Source organism: Falco rusticolus, chromosome 12 (genome assembly GCF_015220075.1).
Source record: "Falco rusticolus isolate bFalRus1 chromosome 12, bFalRus1.pri, whole genome shotgun sequence".
Classification (NCBI taxonomy): Eukaryota; Metazoa; Chordata; class Aves; order Falconiformes; family Falconidae; genus Falco; species Falco rusticolus.
The window spans coordinates 9215095-9238399 of record NC_051198.1 but is presented as its reverse complement, the minus strand read 5'-3'; the positions used below and the strand labels follow the sequence as shown (position 1 = coordinate 9238399).

Genomic DNA, 23305 nt, shown 5'->3' with positions numbered 1-23305 from the left:
TTCTCTCCTTTAAGTGACTAATGGTGTAACCCTAATTTTATGTTAACTGTGTTGGCTTTTTATATATGCCTTTCTATAAAAAATAAGAAGAAAACTGCATCTAGATAGCATACCCCTTTAAAATCCAGAGGGACTGGAGGGGCACGAGGCAAGCAGTTATCAGACAAGTTTGGGATATGGCAGCAGTTCCTCTCCTGGGAAAGAGGAGGTGAAGAAAGGGGTGGGTGCCTGCTAGTCATCTTTGAATCACGCACCTTAGGTGGTTTGGTTAGAGTATATTCTAGAGTGTTCAGTTAGAATGTTTTCTGTTATGGGTTTTTTCTTCTGAATTTTGTTTTGAATAAATTTGTGCCCTTAAAGAAACTCTGAGTCTAGCAGGGAGTCCTTGCTGTGATGGGAAACAGATTAGTCCTTACTTACAAGAAGCTATTGTTCTAGAAGAGTATACGGGAATCTCAAGTGGGATCATTTAGTGTTATTATCTGGTTCATTTTTTTTCTCAGTAAACATGTTTGAGCACGTATTACTGTGTTGTGGGTTTAAACATTCATCTCAAAGTTTAGCTGCCTTGCTTCCAAAATCAATTAAATTCATTATGGATGTGCTGAAGAGATCTGGAATGCAAAAACTGGCTTGTATTCTGATTTTCACTCTTACTGTTTGTAGGGTATTTTAGGACAATACAATGTGGGAGTGTGAGACAAAAGGTAGGTATTAAAATGATGGAGTGACACTTAATAGCTCTGGCATTTTCTGGACAATTTGTAAATCGTAATGAAAATTATCTTGAATGCAATGTGCAATGAATCTTTGTGAAGGATACTATGTGGGCTGGAAAAAAAAACAGCATGAAAGTGAAAATTCTGCTACAATGTCAAAGACCAAAATTCTCTCCTTTTGTTTTTGAAGTTGAAAAGAGAAGACTTAGTTCCTTAATTTAAACTGAGGGATGACAAGAAATTATGCTGCAAGCACTACTGTAGGTTCAGTGAGCTTTACTTAACTTGTGGCAACAGCAAAACACTCACATAAAAGAAATTAGGTGGCTGCCTCTCAAGTGTGTTAGTGGCTGCATTATGCTCTGGTGAGGTTGGGCTAATGGATTTCTTTTATTTAAGGTAAGTATAAAAGAAATGGAGCTTTTTTGGTAGCTGAAATAAAAGGAGTACCATAGTCTGAACAGGCTTATGCAGATTGATTATGCATGTTGATGGACATTTGAATACACATGGTAAAAAAGAACAAAATGCTTAGTTCTTGGCTACCTGGAGAAAGAGCTGGGGTCCTAGCAGCAACTGTCAGGTGGAAAGGGGGGTAGAAATACCTTGTGTCATCTAATTCTTGCTCTGTACAAGAAAGCGGGACTTTGCTTGTTCTCTGTATGTAAAAAGTGTTGCACAAGAGGTACATCAGTCTGTTATCACCATCTCATCCTAACTGAAACATCCAGAACATCAAAAGTAATGAACTAGGTTTCAACGAACAGTGATTCACAAGCACAGCGATACTTCTCTCTCCTAACGTTGTTGATGTTCTACCCACAAGAGGCAAAACCTGAAAGGGTAAGCACCTTGCCAAGGTGATGGTGACAGGTCCTTTGTGTTGGTCACAACTCAGTTTCGCAAATCGACACAAAGAGCTATGATCATGACAGTTGTAAAGAATGTTTTTGTACAGGTAAGTGCCTTCAGCTGCCCTCTCTTCAGTGGTGAATGCGTGTGATAGTCATGGTCTCTGTTGGCAAAGAAATGCTTATTTATGCTGCCACACTGGGTATATTTTTAGTCTGAAATTTTATCTACCATCTAGAGCTAACCTATTATAAGTATTTTTAGTTGCCAGCATTATTTCATTAAAGTCTAGCTATGTTTCTGTGTCCTTGCTGTTTAGACCTTCGCAGCACATAGGAACAACTGCAATAGAGACCAGGAATCAAGCACGCCTGGAAATATGTACATTTGTAGAATGTTCAAAGACCTCTTCTCATTGGCACTTAGTGTATTTTACGATCAAATGCTGCTGGCATACACTCCATTTGGAGTGCTGAAGGACGTTAATACAGAACCACTGCCTTGACAGACACCTCACACCAAACACGGTTGCATCTTCCATGTTTTCACTGCCACTGCCAAATCGCTAGTTGTTCCTGAAACAGCTGCACTGGCAAGAGTCGGTAATGAGGTGTGAAAAATGCCACAAACGAAGCCTGCAGACGACTAGTGAGGAGGGTGGCTTCCAGGCTAAGCTTGCTAGGGGTGAGGTGCCGGGGGAGGGATGTGGCTCCTGCCAGCGTGGCCTCACGCCTGGGGAAGGCCAGGCTCCTTCGAGACCCATGTGCCCCAGGGAGGGCAGGGGGCTCCGGCGATCAGCGGGACACGCGTAGGCTGCGCTGGCACAAGGAGGCCAGGCAGTTCCCGCGGTGACAGGGACCCCGCACGGGCTGGAGCCGGCCTGAGAGGGCCGCTCCCCACTGCGCTGGTTCCCCCGGGGCAGGCCGGGTGCGGTGGGCCCAGAGCTGGTTCTGCACGCCGGGTGGTTTTGCCGTGGGTGGGAGGGCACCGTGGGCTCTGCTACCACCCTCATCCCAGGCCGCCCGGCGCGGACGCTGGGGCCCGAGCCAGAACGGGGCCGGCCCCGCACCCCGCCGGCAAGGAACTACAGCTCCCGGCGTGCACCGCGCGAGCCCGGCCCGCACCGGAAGGCGGCGGCGCCGCGCGGCGCGCTGGGACGCGTAGTCCAGCGCCAGCCGCCGGCCGCGGCCCTGTCCCGCCAATTTGAAAATTCCCGCGGTGGCGGCGGCAGCTCTCGCGAGAACTGTGCCCCGCCCCGCCCCCCGCGCACGGCGGGTGAGCGAGCGAGGTGGGTGCCGCGGGTGGGGGGAGGGGAACGGCTCGGCTCGGCCCGGCCCGGCCGCAGGGAGCAGTGCGTGTGGCGGCAGCGCAGCCGCGGGCAGGCGGAGGCCGCTGTAGTCGCTGCGGGAGATGTCGCCGCCCTCATCGGCACGTACGGGGGAAAACGGGGCAGGGACGGGCGGGCGGCGGGGAGGCGGCGGCGCGGGGGGCAGGCGGCGGAGACGGCGGCGGCTGATCGCGGCCCGCCCGCCCGGGCGCCCTCCGCCGCGCCGGCAGGCACCGGGCGCTCCCGAGGCGGCTAGGCCGGCACCGCCGCCGTTGGCGCAGCGCGGGCCCGGCGGGGGCCCTGGGCGGGCCCGGCCGCGTCGCCCGGCCCCTTATGTAAGTGACCCCCGGGGCTGCGGCGCCGTGCCCCGCCACACGTGGCCCGGCCGCGGCGGGGCGGCCGGCCGCGCGGCCTGGGCAGCGCACATGGGGGGCGACGGCGCCGTGCGAGGCTCCGCGGCCGGGAGGCGGTCGTCAAGGGCCGGGGGGCGTGGGAGCTGCGGCGGCCGCCGCCGGGAGCGCTCCCTCCCGGCCGGCCGGCCCTGCTTGGCGGGGTTCTCTGGCCTTTTTTTCTAACAGTGCCCCCCCCCCCCCCCCCCCCTCCCCTCCCCTCCGGTGCCGTTTCTCGTTGCCCGGGCCGGCGGCGGCGGGCGGGGGGCTGGGGGCGGCCGGGGCGCGGAGCGCTGCAGCACCCCCGCGCAGCTAGTGCGGGGTCTCTTGCCCTTTGCATGAGGCGTGCGGCAGACAGCAAAGTTGCTGACTTACACAAAAGCGCCTGCTTTCTCCCGTAATAATCTGTGATTCCAGGTCTGGAACTTCTGCCGGTAGAAAGCAGCGTGGTGAGTCATTCGGGTCTAGTAATTGCTTCCTGATCAGGTTTGGCCAAATTATGGGTAATGTAGGGGCTTGATGCCGTTGGGGGTGCCGAAGGCCTTTGGGGGTGCCGGCTGTGTGTGGCGGTTCAGGTGATGCCTTGGGCCCGGCAGCCGGGCTGGCGGTGTGGGTCTGGGCTGTCTGCTGTCACATGCGCTTGGGCACACAGTGCCGGCCCCTGTTCTGCTGAGGACAGCTCCTCATTTGCTTACTGCATCAGTTGCAGTTTTCCTGCATTGATTTGCCTGGGATTTGCTTTTCTGAGTCAGTGAAATGAACTTCATCGGACTTCTATTAATTTTGTGTTTTCTACCTAGTAAGCTGGCGGGTGTAGTTTTGGAGAAATAACAGTGATGAGCCTTTGCTGGTGTGGTATGGTTTTGCTTGCGTGGTGGAGAGAATACTTAAATGGGTAGGAGAGAGCCACCAAAACCCTGGGGCCTGGTGCATGTGTCACAAATGTTTTTGCAGCTCAGCACATCAGGCTGCTATGTGTGTGAAAGACCGTTCCAGACTTAGATATTCCAAAGCCGCCTGGATGTGTTCCTGGGCAGCCAGCTATAGGTGACCCTGCTTGATGATTTCCAGTGATTTGGATCGTCTTTGGAGTTTGTGGCCTATCGGTGTGGTATGCTGGTAATGAAGTGTTAACAACTGTAAAAGTAAGGGTTTTTTAGCTCTCCTTGCAAACTGAGTGTGTAGTTTCATGCATGTATGAGCTAACGTAACGGCTCGCTGCCACAAAATGGAGACAGACGAGTGCCCTCTCCTTCTTCCCAATGCGTTGTCCTGTCTCCTTCCTTGTGCCAGCTTTTATGCTTGCTGGTTCTCTCTGCAAGCCAGTTTAGCTCTCTAACCTGCTGGAAAACAATCTACTTTTCTGGATTAGTTTCCTGTTGGCATAGACAGTGTTCTCCCTTCAAGCCGGATTGACCAGCTGAACATTTTAAAATAGGCTGCTTTTGGGGGGGTGTGTGTGTTGATCGTTCAGTGTTTTCATTAATGATCTGGATGATGGGGCAGAGTGTACCCTCAGCAAGCTGACAGATGATGCAGGAGCAGGAAGAGTGGCTCATGCTGCCATCCAGAGAGTCTTCAACAGGCTAGAGAAATGGGCTGACAGGACCCTTGTGCAGTTCAGCAAGGGGAAGTGATGGGTCCTGCACCTGGGAAGGATCAGCCCTGTGCACCAGTATATGCAGGGGCTGCCCAGCTTCCGGAAAGCAGCTGGACAGAAAAGACTGGGCATCCTGGTGGACACGTTGACCGCTAGCCAGCAGTGTGCCTGTGTGGTGAAGGTGGCTGATGGTATGGTGGGCTGTGTGAGGAGCCTTGCCAGCAGGTGGAGGGAGGTGATCCTTCCTTGAATGGCAGTGGTGAGGCCACACCTGGAGTGTTCTGTGCAGGTCTAGGCTCCCTGCTCTCAAAAGAGAGAGATGGAGGTACTGAAGAATGTGTAGCCAAGGGCCACAAAGGTGGTTAGAGGGGGCTGGTGTACCAGTTCTCTGAGGCAGGGCTGCGAGAGCTGGGACTGTTCAGCCTGGAGAAGAGGAGGCTCAGGGGGAATCTCATCAATGCATATAAATACCTGAAGGGAGGGGGAAGAGAGGACAAAGCCAGGCACTTCCCAGTGGTGCCCGGCAACCGGCACGCACTGAAACATGTGAAAGGTGCTGTTCACCGACCCAATGTGTCTATATTAGAAGATGGTATGATGGGTTACTCATAAAACATATTCATGAGATCGTTGCAGTTAAACTAAGCCAGAATGCTGGTCAGTTTGTGGGGCTTATTACTCCGGAGCCTTTGGATGCAGTGCAAAACCTCATCCTGCTGTCACTTTGAAATGATGACAAGTACCAAAAAGCAAACACAACAAAACTACTGCAGATACCTTGTCCCACTTGGAACTTGATTGGTGCTGGTCATGAACACTGGCAGAGTGGTCAGCCTGGCCAGCTGCAGCAGCATTCTGCAATTCTGGCTTTGCATCGGCAACATATTTTTCAAAACATTGATTTATGCTTAGTGCAGGACCCTGACTTATACTTGCTGTGTTTCACATGCTCGTTTGCATGCTGGCAGAAGCTACTGGAACGTGTTCACAAATTGAGCGCTTGTGACTTGAACTGTAGTAGTTCCAGTGCCCAGGTTTTACAGCGTAATCTGTCTCCACAGTAGTAACAATTCATATAGATTGCATTTATGTATAAACATTTCCCTTTAATAACTAGGTGTTGCTCCCATAGCCTAGTCTTCAAAACTCGCTGTAACCTCCTGTGCTGTAAGGAAAAGAGGTTATTAGCGCACGCTGGACAAAACTGGGATACAACATTACTTACAGGAGAACCTGTATGGTGCATTTAATGCAGTAGTCTGTGTGCTTTTAAGTGGCTGCTGTACTGGTTTGTAGCATAGGGTGAGGGTTCTGTTTGATGCCTGAGTTGATCAGCATGTGTAACATCCAGGAATAGTGAACTGTGTAGAGTATCTTCCTTTTGAAACCATGAGGAAAGCAGTGCTGTTTGAACGAAGTAGTTTGATCTCGTCTTCTGGAGGCTTTTTCAATAACCTATAGAGCTTGCAAAACATAGTTACTTAAAGCAGTTTGTATTTCCATGTGTGTGAACACCTTTTTTCAGCACCTCTTCAATCTTGTAAATCGCTTCGGCTCTTCAGTTTTTCCACAAAAACATCTATCTTGACATAGTGAAATATGAACTCTTTGTGGAGCACCTACAGAAGTGTGGAAGCTGTCTGAGAGGTCTAGATGTTTTTGTAAAATACTGCAGAGATGTGAAAAGAACGGGTAATAGGAAGGAAGGGACTGGAATAAGGAATGTAAGGATTTAAGTACAGAAAAAACCCCAATGTTTTGAAGTGCTGTCTAATACTTGCATCCTAAGTGTATGGAAAACTGCTTTCTCATTGATGAGCTATGAAAGTCTGTATTGCTGCTTCTGTGAAAATATCAACAGTACATTTTCTGGAAGAATTGGAGAATGAGGGTGGTTAAGAACTTAGTATTCCTTAATGCTCAAAATAAACATGCAAAAAGTGAACAAGACGTAAACTATGTGTGAAATCTACTAGAAGACAATTGACAATAAATAATAAGGGAGAGGACAAATGGAAACTTATACCTCTTACTGAGAAGCTTTTCAACATGATTTTTCTCAGGTTACATCTTACTAACTTATGTGAGTAGACTTGAACTCAGTGTATTGTTTTTTTTTTCCTGTTATTCATCTTGTCGATACCTCTGTGTCTCTTTTTGTTGGTGACCTCAGAAAAGCAAAGGATTCTCTTTTTGCTCTGCTGTGAGATCAAAAACTGTCTTGAGTGCCATTGTTTTTCAAAGGAAAAGGGCTACAGGCTATGTATAGGAGATTTTTTTTTTCACTGTCTACTGCTGAAACTTCTGTCACTCTCAAAAATATTTATGGTTGATGTGAGTTTTTTTGCCTTTTTTTTTTTCCTTTCTTTATTTACAGTGAAGAATGCGAGACCTAACGGCTCAAGTAACGAGCAGTCTACTGCAGTTTCCAGAGGTGACTGTTCAGGCTCTTGGGGAAGATGAGATAACCCTAGATTCTGTGCTGTGCGGGAAGTTTTCTGGAGGTGAGCATTTTCCTTTATATTTGGCCTTGGTATAAAGTTGTTACTCCCAGGAGCTTACCTGAAACACAGGGTCATAGTACAACAACCTGCACCAATCTTGTGCTATTAAAATAATTTCCTTAAGCTTCCTGCGTTAGTGAGCCCTCCTCAATTTTTAAAGAAAGAAAAGGCAGCTTTCAAGAAAGTAGTAGTGTTGTTTTGGGCTGTACTTCCTTGTACCAGCTCAAGCTCTGTGACCACTATAATGTTATGTGCAGAAAGAATTCTTCTACAGTGTTACAGAGGCAACCCCCCCTGCTTATTTCTTAGTCTGAATAAAAACAGAAGGAAGAGGGATAGCACTGTTAAGCACTGCAGCCATAGTTCCAAAGTATTTAATAGGCTGCCAATGAGTACCCAGTGAGAGTTGCTGAAAGTGGCTAAGCAGATTAGGTAGTTGACTCTCTGGGTGATCTGCAAGTAGAGCTGGGTGCTTTCCTGGTTGTCTGGGCTTCTCTTAAGACCAGGTAGAATTTATCTGCCTGACTGTAAGTGCAGTAATTGAGCTAATTCTTCCTTTGAACTTGAAGTAGTTCAGTGAAATAAAATGTGTTAAATTCTTTCTGTGATCAGCACATGTAAAAGTTTAAATTTGCACATGCAGTGCCTGTTTCAAGATAATTTCTTGTTCAAGTCCAAATCCCTGCCCAAAGTAGGCAATTAAAGTAAAATTAATAACTAGAAATGAATTGGTTTATACTTGAAGCGTGCTGCAAGACTTAACGTTTCCTGTATGTATTTTGATGATTTCTGTCAATACCAAGCTGAACCAGGGTATGAAGACTCTAGCTTAACATATATAGTCTTTATCACACACAAGCGAAATTCTTCAGTGCATGAATGACAAGTAAAATTGCAAAATAAGAATGTTGTTACTTTTAAGAGGTATTGTTTAAGGATTTCAGTGGGTGATTTTAAATAACAGACCAGAATTAAAAGTCAGTCTTTGTCTATTAGGTACTTCTCTTGAAGGAAGGGGGTAACAACAGTGACTGTTCAGTTGTTTTCAGTCTTCTGTTGAAAACTCGCTTTGGTCAGCTTTCTTTTTCTCTCACAGGGAGAAATGGCCTGGCGTGGTTGGCATGTGGTCCTCAACTTGAGGTAGTGAACTCTGTGACAGGAGAGCGGCTCTCTGCTTATCGTTTCAATGGAGTAAATGAACAGCCTCCCACTGTTCGCACGGTAAAGGAGTTTTCCTGGCAGAAGAGAACTGGACTGCTGGTTGGGTTGGAAGAAGCAGAGGGAAGTGTTCTCTGTCTGTACGACCTTGGAACATCGAGAGTGGTTAAAGCAGTTGTTCTTCCAGGAAGGGTATGTACCTCTTAATTGGAGGGATGAAGGTTTTGTATTGTTAGGTGCCGCATAATCCTGTTTCAGGAAAAGCTTTGGAGCATCTTGTTGTAGGAGGTAGTTTTCCTGTTTTGCATTAACATCCTGTGGCTTCAGAGGGTCCACTCAGTCCAAGCCTTGTAAGCTCTTGGGCTTAACGGTACCATTACCTTTTGAGTTTACTGATAGTAAAACAAGTTGTGTTGTTTTATTGTAGAATACATAGTTACGTAATTCTCCACTTCCACAAAAAGGCATTAAAAAATAATTTTTTTTGGCCAGAGTGAAAAACACCCCACTCTTTAAAATGTCTGGAACATCACACATTTCCTAAATGGCTGATTTATGTCAGTATACTGTCTTTAAAATATCTACAGCTTCTATAGTTGTGCTGTCAATGACTTGGACATATTCCCATGAATCTCAGATTAGCAAGTGGTGTGGTTTAACCCTGGCTGGTAACTAAGTACCACACAGCCGCTTGCTCACTCCCCTCTCACCCAGAGGGATGGGGAGGAGAGTTGGAAAGGAATGTAAAACTCAAGAGCTGAGATAAGAACAACTTAATAATTGAAATAGAATAAAAATGAAAGAACAATAATAATTATGACAATAACAGTTATAATGAAAAGGAGGAGGGAAAGAATAGAATCCAGAGGGAAAGGAAGAAAGATACGTGGTGCACAATGCAACTGCTCACCACCCAGCGGCTGATGCCCAGCCAGCCCTGAGCAGATCTGCCCCTCCCCAGCCAACCCCCAGGTGTATATACCAGGCCTGACATCCCATGGTATGGAATACTGCTGTGGCTAGTTTGGCTCAGCTGCCCTGGCTGTGCCCTCTCCTAATTCCTTGTGCCCCTCCAGCCTTTTTGCTCACAAGTCCTGAGAAACTTAGAAGTCTCACATCAAAGCCAAAACACAGCACTGTACTAGCTTCTAAAAGATAATTAACTCCATCCCAGCTGAAACCAGGACAGCAAGCAGGTGACTTTTGAGCAGAACACATTTTCGTCATGACCTAGGGTAGGAAAAAAGTTAATCTGACAGGTGGTTGAAAGGATGGCTTTCGATCTGCAGTCCTTGAATCTCTCTGCTCATTGAATACTCTGTTTGTGTAGATGGGATACGCTGGTATGATGTCACTAATTTTTCCTGTCTTCCATAACCCATAAACTCAAATGATGTAGTGTCCCCTAGTCTCATTATCTTAATGTAAGTGAGGATCAGCATAAATTAATAGAACATCAAGATTCACTGTATTTTTATCATCTTAGAATCTGCAAAAAATAAATGCTTACTTATTAGTCAGCTTTCTGTAATGGGATTTGGTTTGACTTGGTAGAATGCAGGTGGCTTTTTGTTTTTGAAATGCTACAGAGGGATTACTGGTAGAAAGCATTTGTATTGTGGTAATTTCTGAAGAAATGATTCAGGTTAGTGCTCCACTCTTAGTTTACCTGTCATCTTGATAAATCTTACGAGTTTTAGATAGAAAGACAAGCTGTGTGCTGATATAAGTGTATAATCAATGGGTAAATTATATTTGTGAAAAATAACGTAACTTTGTTAAGTTTTATTTATTAAATCTGTGTAAGCTGGAATAGGAAAAGGAAGGTTAAGAAGAGTCATTTCACATCAAATCTGTGTTTACAGAAGTGTTTTGACATAGAATGTAGTTTTAAACATCAGTTATTAGGGTGTTTTTCTATATCACAAAAAAGAAAAGGTTCAAGAGAAAATAGGAAGCCTTGGGGGGGAGAACTTGGCTGAGTGATGAAGGTTATGAATTTTGGAATGAAGCCAAAGCTTATCTGAATTTTTACTCTTATGTCCTGAATACTCTTGCTTACAAGCATGTTTGGCCTGTTGCTTTCATTTTGCTTTCTGTCTTTTTGCTGTCAGATTAGTTAGATCAGCATAGACAGGACATGGGTATTGCTCATGAGTTGAGAGGGAGAGTAAGGGTAAGCAAAACCAAGTAGATAAAGCTTGCACTTGGCCACTCACCATATGTTCTGAATTTATTCTGTAATTCATACTTGCATATTATGTAGTGTATAACTTGGGGTTTTTTTAATCTTCCTGAATGTTTCTCTGATTTTCACACTGATTAGTTTTAAAAGTAAAATGTGAATCTGTTCTTAACATCATTTTCTGTAGTTTTTGTCGTTATTGGCTTAGGGCTTTAATAAGCACCTTAATTTATGGATTATTTTCTGTGTTAGTATATCTTTTGTGGACAACAAGTTGTACAAGTTAACACTCACTTAGAGTAATTCACATCCAAGGTGTCAAGCCATTAGTGTGTTAATACAGGGTATTTACAGTGACTGTGCGACTGCCTTTTAGTGTAATAGATGTGTAGTCATTCAGAGAGCAGAAGAATGAGTCAAAAAAACCAAACTCAGAAGCTTAGAAAGAATTTTGGCATAATTTTTATTTTTTGTGGGAGCATCTCTCATTGTCCTCTAGGTATACATGTGAAATGCAGCAGAAAACATAAAACATTAATGGAGTATTATTTGAATTGGGTTCTAGTAAAAGCAAATCTGAGTTAAAAACATTAATTATATTAAATTGCTGTATAATGGTTGTATGTTTCAGAACTATTCAACGGTGTTTTCACAAATTTTCCTGGTTTGTATGAGGCAGAAGGGTAGCATTCAGATTCAGTGAGCTGAGAAAAGTTTTCTTTGTTCATTCCCAGAATGAGTTGGCAGTAGTCTAGGAGAATATGAAAAGTCAGTGCATAGTGCAGTGGAAAAATACACATTTTCAGGAGCTTCTGCATGGAAAATTGAAGTGTTAAGAGTGGGAAACATTTTACGAAGACCGTGCAAAAATGGAAAATACTAATTTGGAGCCAGTTGTACAATGAAAAAAAATTAAAAGAAAAGGAATTTAGCAGCAACGCTTGAACTTTGGCGTTTTCTGCTGCAAGATATGTACAGTATTTCTGCTTTCCTCATAACGGTCATCAAGACTTGGGGCAGCAAGAATTTGAATAATCAAAACACTTTTGATAGTCCTTTGAGTAGCAGAGAAGATTAGAAATTTATAGGAAATATGAATCATGATAGAGTTGTCTAAATTATCATAGGCACTTTTAAGGTTAGAATTCTTGTGACCAAGGTGAAAGGTAAATTCTATAATAGACTGCCAGTCAGTATAGTCATAGAATGGTTTGGGTTGGAAGGGACCTTAAAGATTATCTAGTTCCAACCCCTTTGCCATGGGCAGGGATACCTTCCACTAAACCAGGTTGCTCAAAGCCACATCCAACCTGGCTTGATATGGCAGAGGAGAAAACTTCCGGGCTTATGGATTTGGTTATTTTTTGGACACCTCTGGGAGTAAAAAAAGCCCAGCTAAATAACAAAATGGACTACCTTGTGATGCTCACTGGTTTATTTACGTGTAAAACTTTGTTATTGATGGAAAGCTTCCTGTTCATTGTGTTGCATTTTGTAAGAAGGCTAAAAGGCAGCCTATGCTCTTTTGCATGGTTTTAATGCAGGAGTCTTCAAGTGCTTCTGTCTGTGCTGTAGCAGTCAGCATTGTCCCTGGGATGTGTGGCCGGTGCTGAAAGGTCTGTCTTCACCTTGTAATAAAGTCGCATGCAGACTGCTTCACATGTTAAAGAGCAGTATGCACTTCTTCCTTTGTTGGAGTTAGCTTTTTATCCAACAAGCTGCTGGGTTTTGCCCTTGTTTTGGGCTGGCTTTTATAATTTTTTTTACGTTCATAAAAGTGCTGGTGTGCATTTAAAACTTTTTTTTATTGATGTAAATATTGATGTAGTTTCTTGCATATAACAGATTTTCTATGTTTTCTTAGTTAATGATTTCTAAGTAGGAAATGGAAATTGGTAAGCTGCAATAATAGAATGCACCATTTTTAAGTTGAAGTTAATTCAGCTAAATAGCTGCAGGAAATAAAGTAAATGAAAGGCAGTAACAGATTTTGTACAGGGATTTTTTTTTCCTCCTTGTTACAATTGGAAACAATGCTTTGTTCTTAAGTTTTATGATCCTGTATTTACTTACTTGTTTCTGATGGGCTAATTCTGGCTTCACTTTTGCGTGATTTCTCTTTCACTCGTCAAACCACTTAAGTATTAACTTGTAGTTTTCCTGTAGGTAACTGCTATAGAACCCATAACTAATCATGGAGGAGCCAGTGTGAGCACTCAGCACCTCCATCCAAGTCTGCGATGGCTCTTTGGAGTGGCAGCAGTGGCTACAGATGTTGGTCATCTGCTTCTGGTTGACCTTTGTTTGGATGATTTATCTTGCAGTCAGAATGAGCTAGAAGCATCAGGTAAGCTTGCTGTTTTAAAACTTGAATTTAAACGTAAGAAAATTGTCTTTTCAATAAACCATATGCATCGCACTTTGAAGATACAAGTATGCAGACATTGATGACTGCTGGTTACAGGTGGCGGTTTGACATCATACAGTCCTGAACTGATTAAAAATGGGAGTGATTTAATACTCCCTAATGTTATAAATGCCCCTCTGCCACCAAGATCCCTGTGACACTAGGATTCTTGCCAGTGAGTTGTAATGATTTTACCATCTGAGTCAGTGCAACTGCCAGATTTACCCTATTTACTCCTGATTTACTGAGGCCAAGAAAATTTGTCTATGAAGGTTACACTTTTACTTGGTTTTGAAATACAAGTAAGAATACCCTACCCAATCAGAGAGTTCTTAGGTTCTTGAATATGTGTACAAAATAGAAATAGCAAAAACCAAGTTGCATTAGTATTTTTCCTAGGATGGTAGAATTAGATTGTACATGCTGTCATGTCAGTGTTTAAAATGCAACCTCAGTGGAATAACACATGGATTTATTGTGTGGTTTTGTGTGTGTAGATCTAGAAGTTGTCACTAGAATTCCAGCTGAAGTTCCACAACGAAGAGAAACTGTGACCAGAGAAGGGAGGCATCTCTGTTTTCAATTTCAAAATCCTTCAGGAACTGCAATAACAACCCTGTGCTACATAAGCAGAAGCAATCAGCTCGTTGTGGGTTTTTCTGATGGCTACCTGTCGCTATGGAATATGAAAACTTTGAAGAGGGAGTAAGTAGGCCTTAGCACTTGGCGTGTAGGGGTCTCAATTTTTGGCTTAAGGACGTATGTTAATTTAAAGAGAATTTTTTCAGGGACTGAAATACTTTTGAGTATAATCCTGGAATGTTTAGAGATCTTTTTCTGAAATAACTGTCAAGTCATACGTGGATTAAGTGGACCACCTTCTCCCAGTGGGCTGGGATTATTTTCCTTTTTTTTTTTTTTTTTTTTTTAATTATTATATTTCCTTATTATTATTTCCACAGTGCCTGTGGATTGTGGAATTTTGGAGAGTATGCTTCTGTGGGTTATGTCAGATAGTTAGGGTGTGATAGAGCTGTTTTTTTTGAGACAGTTTGTTCTTTCAGAAGTACAAGTTTGCTTGGAAGACTTGGAGATGAGAATAAGGGACATGTAATTTAGAAGTAATAGAAAAATTAAGACACTTTTTAAATATGTCAAAGAACAACCTCACTTGAAATGTTTGACCAAATTGAGATAGGAATTCAGTTAAGCAAATCTGGAGTGATTGACCAGCAACTATTAGATGTTTTATAGACAGCGGAGGAATAATTAAGTGGGAAGAAGAGATTGTGAAGTTACAGATAAGGTTCAGAAGTCTGGAAGAAAAATTCTTTACGTAGTCCAAGTAAAGAAACGAGAAACTACTATTTGGTGCTGCTTTAAATTTGTTCAGATGATACGCTGCATTTTATGTTCAATGTTGAAGTAGGCTACAAGACTAGGAACAATCTTTTGCTTGGCAGCTGAGGTAAGGATTTTGTTTCCTCCTCCTCAGGCAGAGGAGGATATAAGCCTGGGTTACTGCGTATGAAGGACAGTAATTTCCTCACCTCTTGACTGTTGTGTAAGTAGTCGTCACTTCCTGGACTCCCTTGCTGGAGATGGAAGTATGACCTTCTCTGCTTTGAGGATAAGTATGTCAGGTGTTCTTTTCTCAGGAGATGCTTCTACCCGTCTGCAAAGAGTTAGGGCCAGTAATCTTACCTTTTTCCTTTTTTTTTTGTTTTTGATTTTTGTTTGTTTTTTTTATAAACCTGTAGGCACCACTCTCAGCTTGAAGGAGGAAGGATTCCTGTCTATGCTGTTACTTTTCAAGAGCCTGAGAATGATCCTCGCAATTGTTGCTACTTGTGGGCTGTTCAGTCTACACAACAAAGGTGAATAAAAACTTACCATAAGCCACTGATTTTTTTTTTTTTTATATAAATATATTAGTTCACATGCAGTTGATACATATATATTTGTTTTATTTATTTAGCTGTGCAGGAGATTCTCTCAGGTATGGAAGGTGTTAAGCTTACAATGCAAATTTTACAGGCTTTAACAGACGTGAAGAGGAACCTGCTAGTTCCTACCTGGTGTTTCTTGATGGCTGCTTCAGTCTGGATCTAATAAAATGATACTGAGGACTCTAAAGCAGCTTTGTAATCAAATTTCATAATTTATACCTTTTTCAGTGAAGGTGATGTTGTGAGTTTACATCTGTTGCAGTTAGCGTTTGGTGACAGAAAACGCTTGGCATCAGGACGAGTCATGTATGAGGTAAGATATGCATGTACGTGAAAAGATGAAAATGGTTATTTTCTCTTCAGTAAGCATCAGTTAAGTTGGCAGGCCTAATATTTACCATCAAACTGCAGAGATGACCAGAAAAAAAAATGTTTTGCTGAGTCTTCTTGGGCATGGCCCTTGTCGATACTTTTTGAAAACTTGTCATGCAGTTCTGTGCTGCAGTGTTGCATGTTCCACCTACATTTATCTGCAGAGAGCCTGTATAAATTCAGTTCCTCAAGAGGAAGCAGCTTTTACAAATATGAAACAGTATGGACTGTTCATGCTTCAGAGCAAATTATAGCTAGGGAAATGCTAGTTTTTGAAAATGTGCAGAGCATTTACAACCAAACTTGTCTGTTTACAATTTTGACACTTAATTCTCTTGCATGTCAGATGTAGTTTCTATTTGCCATCCGAAATAAGCTCATGGGAAATATACAGTATAATATGTATATTATGTTAGATACAGACATTCTTTCATATTTACATATAACATATGTTATTATCTCAGAATAACCTTTCTTATCTTCCTTTTTTTTCCTCAGGGTTTGGAATACTGTGATGAAAGGTACAGTTTAGATCTCACAGGTGGAATCTTTCCTTTGAGAGGGCAGACCAGCAATACTAAATTACTCAGCTGTCAGACTGTAGAAAAATTTCACAACCACGTTGACAGAGAGGATAGCATTAATGAAGGTTTGTTCTGATATCTCTGTTTGGTTATTCTAAAATACAGTATTGTGGGGTCATCTGTGTAATGCTGGTCAGTCGTTTTATTACTCCAGCTGCCTCCTTTGAACAGTAAGATCCTTCTCTCCATTGCTTAGGAATGTTACCTGAATTATTTTTTTCCCCTGTTCAAAGCTATGACTGTATTGGCATCCAGCTGGCGGCCGGTCACCAGTGGTGTTCCCCAGGGCCCAGTACTGGGGCCAGTTCTGTTTATCGCTGATGAGGGGATCGAGCGCACCCTCAGCCAGTTCCCAGCTGCCACCAGGCTGGGGGAGCGCTGACCTGCTGGGGGGCAGGAGGCTCTGCAGGGGGGTCTGGGCAGGCCGGGCCGATGGGGTGAGGTTCCACAGGGCTCAGTGCCGGGCCCTGCCCGAGGGTCACACCAGCCCCCCGCAGCTGCAGGCTGGGGCAGGGGCTGGGAACTGCCCGGCGGGGAAGGGCCTGGGGGCTGGTCAGAGCCGGCTGGGCATGAGCCAGCTGTGTGCCCAGGGGCCGAGGGAGCCACCAGCTCCGGGCTGGTGTCACAAACTCTGTGGCCAGCAGGACTAGGGAAGCAGAGTATAACATTGTCAATGTTTTATGTCAAAATCTTTATTCCTATTTCCTGTTGGGTTTGGGGGTTTTGAATTAATTTATTTTGTGTGATGATATGTTCTTTCATTCTGAGTATGCTGGAAAGCAGCTATTCTTAAAACTTGTAATTGAGTCGAATTTGGAAAGTAATAATGCCTACTGAGTGATACAAGTGTATATGATAAATATTTGTATGCTTTCTAAAAGTAGCAATGTATGTGTTCCTAGCATATTACTTTTTTTCCTAAGCTATTCACCTAGTTCAGTGTCTTGAACAACTCCTAATGTGTGGGAAACTTAATTAGCTAATAATTGTCTAGTTGATTTGACTTAGAACTGATAACATTTGAACAAGAAAAAGGGGCAGTGTGATTGAAACCTGTCATAGAGATGTTTGCTATTCTGTACGTTTTCTTTATTATTCTGAGTAAGTGTTGTTTTTCATTAGCAATATAACAAGGTGACGCCAAAATAGAAAGTGGTGTTTTAAAAAGATCAGACATACCATATTTTCTACAAATAAGAAACAATTTCTTGTCTCTTACAGTAATATCTCCTGACACCAGTGTATCGATCTTCAGTTGGCAAGTGAATACATACGGTCAGGGAAAGCCATCTACTTATTTGGGTGTATTTGACATTAATCGCTGGTATCATGCTCAAATGCCAGATTCACTAAGGTAGATTGATTTTTTTTTAAGTTCTTTTCAATATCCCTACAAATAATTCATCTGAAAGTCGGTGTTTAGCTTATGCACTTGTTTTCTTTAAGGCCAGAAGAATTCCTTCATGATTGCCCCTATTTTGCATTGTGGTCACTGGATACTGTAGTAAGCATGACTTCTCCAAACCTCATCTTGGATATTTTGGTACATGAGAGGAGTCTGAGTCGAGGAGTTCCTCCTTCTTATCCACCACCTGAGCAGTTTTTTAATCCAAGCACCTATAGCTTTGGTAGGTATTTCACTGCTTTTGATAGTGATAAGCCTAAACTGAGGTCAAATACCATTTCTTGGTTCTCTTGTTCATTGTTTGTTACTTAAAAACTAAATGAAACCCCTGCAAACCCTACTCGGGTTGTGTTGTACTAACAAGGTGTTTAATATTGTGAAACATACCTGACAGTTGCTGAGTTTTGGTGCTCTTGCAATGTAGCCTGTGAAGTGGTGATGGTTATAAAATGAAATTACTTTGAACTGGAGCCAAAGCACAGCACCTTGGTAGCGTTAGAGGTGAAATTTCTACATTCAGTAATTATTTAAAAAAAAACAACTTAAAGCGAAGAACGCGGGAACTGTTAGAAATTTCCAGATGCCACTGCTTAAACAATATAAACTGCTCATAACTGTGAGAGTGTGGACTATTGTTAAATGTTCATTGTTTCTGCAGATGGTACGTGCTTGCTGAACTCCGGAGTTGTTCACATGACTTGCACTGGCTTCCAGAAGGAGGTGATCTTTTACTGTATTTTTGTGGAGAATGTCAAGAGAGATACCTTTTTGAAGTTGCACTGCTTTCAGTGTCAGAGACCATTTTATACTCATTCTGCTCATCCACATGCATAATTGCAATTATATCCCGCCACTTCTGTGTAAATGGTAATGTTTTAGGTCCACTCTTGGGACTGTAAATCTACCATTGTCTCCTGCGTAAGGCATAATCAGTGATTGAATGTCTAGAAAGTTACACAGCAGTGGTCTTGGAGCAAGAACAAAAATATACGAGTCAGGAAAAGCTGTTACTACTTTATTGCTCTCCAGTCAAACTGCCTACATAGTCTGGAGTTAGGGTTTTGATCCCTGATTAACTTGAAAAAGGAGGACAGAATGGAGAAAATGAAAAGCTATTTATCTGTTTCAGAAGAAATGGATTTTTTTTTCTCCCAAACTTGGCAAAATTGTAACTTCTGAGGCACTGTGCAGCTTGTGACAAATAATGTTGACTTAAGTTTCAGCTCTCTAAATATTTCCCATGTAAATCAGCTTCTGCACAAACAAGTGGAGAAAGGATCTTCCAGAGTGTGTCATTTCAAGTTGTGTCTTAGTGTTAGCTTATATAGGATGTGTTTTGTATTGGTATTCGGGGGAAAAGGAAGGCCTGTGTCTTGACAGAGAATTATAAACTGTAACTGTTAGTTTGGCTGCCATCTTTATGTCTTTACTATGACTTTACTCTGTCTTTACTATAAACTATACTATAGCTACTATAGTATCTATATTAATGTATATATAATATGTAGAATACTATAGACTTCACTAAAGGTTTTCCGTAGTCTTTACTGTGACTCTACGTAGTAATGCTTACTCGGCTTGCTAACATAAAGCATGTTACTGATGCTTTCTGACAGTTTAAGGGAACATTTAGATTATTGCTCTTAGTGATTATCCTTTGTGATTGAATAATAATGCTGTCTTAATCTGTCATTTCTGACTGATGTTTCAGACCTTGAATTTTTTAAGGAAGTCTGGTCCTTCAATAAGCGAAGCCATTCATGACAGCTACAACAGGTGTCTTGTAGCTGGCTTGCTGTCTCCAAGACTAGTTGACGTCCAGCCATCCAGTTTGAGTCAGGTGGGTTTATATCGGGGAATGAAGGGGGAAAGACATCTGTGTTGTCTGACAGGTCCGTAGAGGCTACAAGACACAATAATCATCTGATTTTCTTATTATTTGCAAGTTGCATTAAAATGTAGGTGTTGGCTTTAGTTAGCAGAAGTAGTAGTGTTTTTAGATCCGAACTACTGAGTTTGATTGGTAACAGCCCTAACAGAGCTGTCTTTAGAGACACATTCTCTTATTTCTCTGCTACAGATATGCACAAGGAAGTGTCGGTCAGTGCTGGTCACGTGTAACGTAAAGCATCTTTCCCTCAGAACAACCTTTGTCCCTGTCAGTTTCTCAGGGCGTGAGGTTCCATGCAGTAGCTGACGATGGGTGCATCTTGCTTGGATGTGAGCTATTGCAAACACCAGCTTGCTGCACCGTACATGATCATTTGCTTCCAAGGAAGTGGGCTCTGGTAACAGTTACCATTGCTAGCTCTACCTGACAGTTTCATCACTGCTTCCCCTCATTTTCCCTTCATCAGTAGGGTCTTCTGCATCCTCTCATAGCAGATCTTCACCTCTGTAGCCTTTGTGTTGTGCTACAGTAGCCCAATTTACTGCTCTTAGTCTGCCCTCTTGTTGCTGCAAGACCTTTATCACCTTTATCTGATGAAGTCCACCACCTGCTATCTGCTTTATCCCACAATAGTGATGTCACCTGCCTGTTACAGGTTTTCCATTTGCAGTGCACCAACCTTTCTCTCTCCGAAGGGTTTCATGAGAGATGGAGCCTTTGTGATGAGCAGCCCATCTTCACCTGGGCAGGATCTAAGCTAAGTTGTCAGCTAGTCATCATACAGCAGAGCAATTAGGAGGAAGGGGAGAGCAGTCTTCCCACTGCCCTCATCTTCCCATCTACTGGATTTTTCACCAGATTTGTGGAAGCGCGTTAGGGCAAACAACAGTTCTGCACAGTGTGGTAGCTAAAATACATTTCTTGGCAAGTTGACCTAGCTGGTAGACTGCTTATTTTGCAAGCCTGGGGTAGACTCTTGCATTCAAATTTGATGTTCTGCTGTCAACTCCAGCTTGGAAATAATTTGGGAAATCAAGAAATTTTTTAATAACCTTTGGTGAATTGTGACCATATCGTTCAGAGACTTCCTATCCATTTGAGCAGAGATTTCTTTCAAATGTTATGAAGGCAAATTTCAGTATTAGGAGCAAGAAGCTTAGTTTGGTTTTGTTTGCCACAGTAAGTAGTATTTGGTGCGTTTCCTTGTCTGAGACCTGTTCTCAGAAAAAGATGGAAATAGCACACCTGTATTCTGATATGTAAAAATGGCTTTGAATGTAATGATTTTATTTAGAAGGGAAAGATACTTTTGAATGTGTTTAAAAAGCCAACCAACAAACAAAAAAAAAACCAAAAAGAAAAAAAGTAAAATTTTACGAAGGATCAGCTCATTTGAGAGAACTATCAGAACACTGGCTGAAATAAGCTACTACTTAACTATCACCTGCCTGTGCATACCTGTTTGTTATCCTTCTCAAGGACTGCTGCTGCACTGGAAAACAGTGTTGGAACAACTTAAAATTTAAACCTGTTAGAATTTAAATGTTTCACTTCTTTTCTGTTTTTTTAGAAAGTTATAACTTCATGTTTTGGGTGTCAGAACTGCTTCATGTCTTCATAGTCCAGAAAGGTGCTTGACCTTAGCTTCACTGTTTCCACACAAACAGGGGATTAATTCGGTCCCTTTCATACGTTGCTGGTGGCAGACGCCCATGCACAAAACGCAGAGAGGGTGTTAGCAGAGGGTGTTACTGCAAATAGTTACTTGCACACACTTTTCCAAGTTCCAATTATGTAAGATTCTCATTTTATTTTGTCTGTTACGTTTAGGAGGAGCAGCTAGAAGCAGTATTGTCAGCTGCTGTCCAGTCAGGTTCTTTAGAACTTCTGACTGGATGCATTAAGCATTGGACATCTGAAGGTAATCCTGCTTACATTGGTTTTGTGTTATATGTTTTTTAGTTTGAAACTGTTGATTCATTTATTTTTTGTTTCCTTTTTTTTAAAGAGCAGCCAAGTTCTGCTGCTAATTTACGGTTTGTTCTTGAGTGGACATGGAACAAAGTGATCCATACAAAAGAGGAATTTGACCAGATATGTGAGTACTGGTGTAGTCATTCAGCAAACATAAAATTGTTCTTTCTAATTGAGCTTATCCAGTAATCTGCTGGTATACAACCTTGCACGCAGTTCTTTAAGTATACTTCGAAAATCTGAAATTTCTCTGCAGGCTGGTGATTTTGTATTTGTTCTTGAACAGGTATTCCACTGTTTGATGGCTCTTGCAACTTCATTGACCCGCAGACACTACAGTCCTTACAGCACTGCCAGTTGCTTTTGAGCAACCTTAGTACAGTCTTAACCTGTTTTCTAACAGAAGCACAAGAGCTTACTGAGAAAGGTTTGTAATAGTATTACTAAGTCTTTGGTATGTTTCATTAAGATTTGGGGTTATGCTTAGGTTTTAAGTGTGGAAACGTGAGCTTTTGTTATTTTTGATTATTAGAAGACAGTCAAATTTAGCTGGGAGAAGGGGCTTAAATCTGCAAGGTTGGGTTCAGGGAAGTAGTTTGTTGTGGAGTTCTCGCAAGTGGGCAGGGGAGGCTGCATTCTGCAAGAAGCTATGTAGGCAACTGGGTTGAAATTACAGCAATCGAATGCGGTGATGCTGAACGCTATTCTTTTTAATTTTTATCTAGCAATTTTTAATCACATGGAAATATTGTATTGCAAATTAGTAGAAATTATAAAGGAAGCATAAATGAGTACCTTGTAAAGTTACTTGAGTTTCTATATATTTTTAAATTATAAATTGTTCTTAGCATATTGAGGAAAAAAATTACTACTTTGTTATAGTAAAAATCTCTACTACGTGAAAAACAAATATCTTACTCATTAGTGTATTTAATAGTTCAGTCTTTATTTTTTCCTTATTATTTTAACCTTTAGTGAATCTGGCTCTTTGGAGAGGTTGGTTTTAGTTCTGATGGTGACTCTGAGTTTTTTGTTCAAATAAGAAAGTGATACAGAGTGAAAAATAGAAAGTATAAAAATAACATGGTAGAAATCTTTGTCTTTACATTTAGTCTGAGGTAGGGAGTTCTGTAAAAATGAAAGGAGTTGCATTACCAAAATAATCCTGTGCCTTTTTTCAGGTTTTGCAGACTTGACAAATAAGCAGGTGGTAACTAGCCTCATTTCTTTGTATGCCCAAGTGGTCATCTGGTTCTGTCGATCCAGTCTCCTTCCAGAGGGTTTAGGTAAGCGTAAACTGTTAATACATGTGTAACAAGGAGACTGTCCGGTAAGTGATTCCTGTGTACACATGCTTAGACAGTAAGTCGTGTGGGTTCAGTGACAATATGTGCTGAAGTTCTGTTGGTGAAACTGGGATTTTACTGTTTTTTCAAATGGTGTAGAATAATGCAAGCAGTTTTTCTTGGATGTTTTTTAGAAGGAACAATAAGCCTCTTGACTTCAAGGAGTTGCTTGTGTCCCCAGCACAAGTATATTTGTGATTTTGATCAAATAACTGTTAAAAAATCAATACTGGAGTGCTTGTTTTTACAATAAAAGCATTACCTGCATGTTTTGTTGAACTTCTTGTTTATTGCTTGAGGAAGAAATACACCTTGGAAATTCTTCTTTATTTGGGTGGATTATAAATTCTGTTGTCAGCCGTAATTGTCTTACAGATGCTTACATGACATGTTGAAAAAAACATTCCCTTTGAGAATTGTTAAGGTTTTTTTATAGTGAACTTCAGCTTACACTACATGTTCTGAATGCTACATCAACTGTAAACTTGAAAGGGTGCTCAAGGCAAGAAGATATTGAGTCTTGTGTCTTACATCTCTTAGCAAAGGCAGAAATGGGGTTGGCTTCTTTCAGAGTCTGAGGCTTCTTGATGCTTAGCTTGTATGATTTCTGTCTTTTTAGTCAAGAGTTTTAGTTTAAAATGTG

The 23305-nt window shown here is 42.2% G+C and overlaps 1 protein-coding gene across 3 annotated transcripts in view; it reads left to right on the top strand.

Moving 5' to 3' along the window:
- Window positions 1-2772: 2772 nt before the first annotated feature.
- AHCTF1 (AT-hook containing transcription factor 1) overlaps window positions 2773-23305 on the top strand; it is a 42584-nt gene continuing 22051 nt past the window's right edge. Inside the window, exons 1-16 of one of the 3 annotated variants that reach the window (XM_037405233.1) lie at window positions 2773-2859; window positions 7265-7391; window positions 8488-8741; window positions 12901-13081; window positions 13639-13846; window positions 14902-15018; window positions 15319-15403; window positions 15961-16111; window positions 17268-17400; window positions 17493-17674; window positions 18110-18171; window positions 19163-19291; window positions 21173-21263; window positions 21351-21440; window positions 21603-21743; window positions 22498-22602. In XM_037405233.1, coding sequence (XP_037261130.1) covers window positions 7271-7391; window positions 8488-8741; window positions 12901-13081; window positions 13639-13846; window positions 14902-15018; window positions 15319-15403; window positions 15961-16111; window positions 17268-17400; window positions 17493-17674; window positions 18110-18171; window positions 19163-19291; window positions 21173-21263; window positions 21351-21440; window positions 21603-21743; window positions 22498-22602 — 2050 coding nt within the window. In that variant the 5' untranslated portion in view covers window positions 2773-2859; window positions 7265-7270. The other 2 variants (XM_037405232.1, XM_037405234.1) reach the window with 2 other exon arrangements.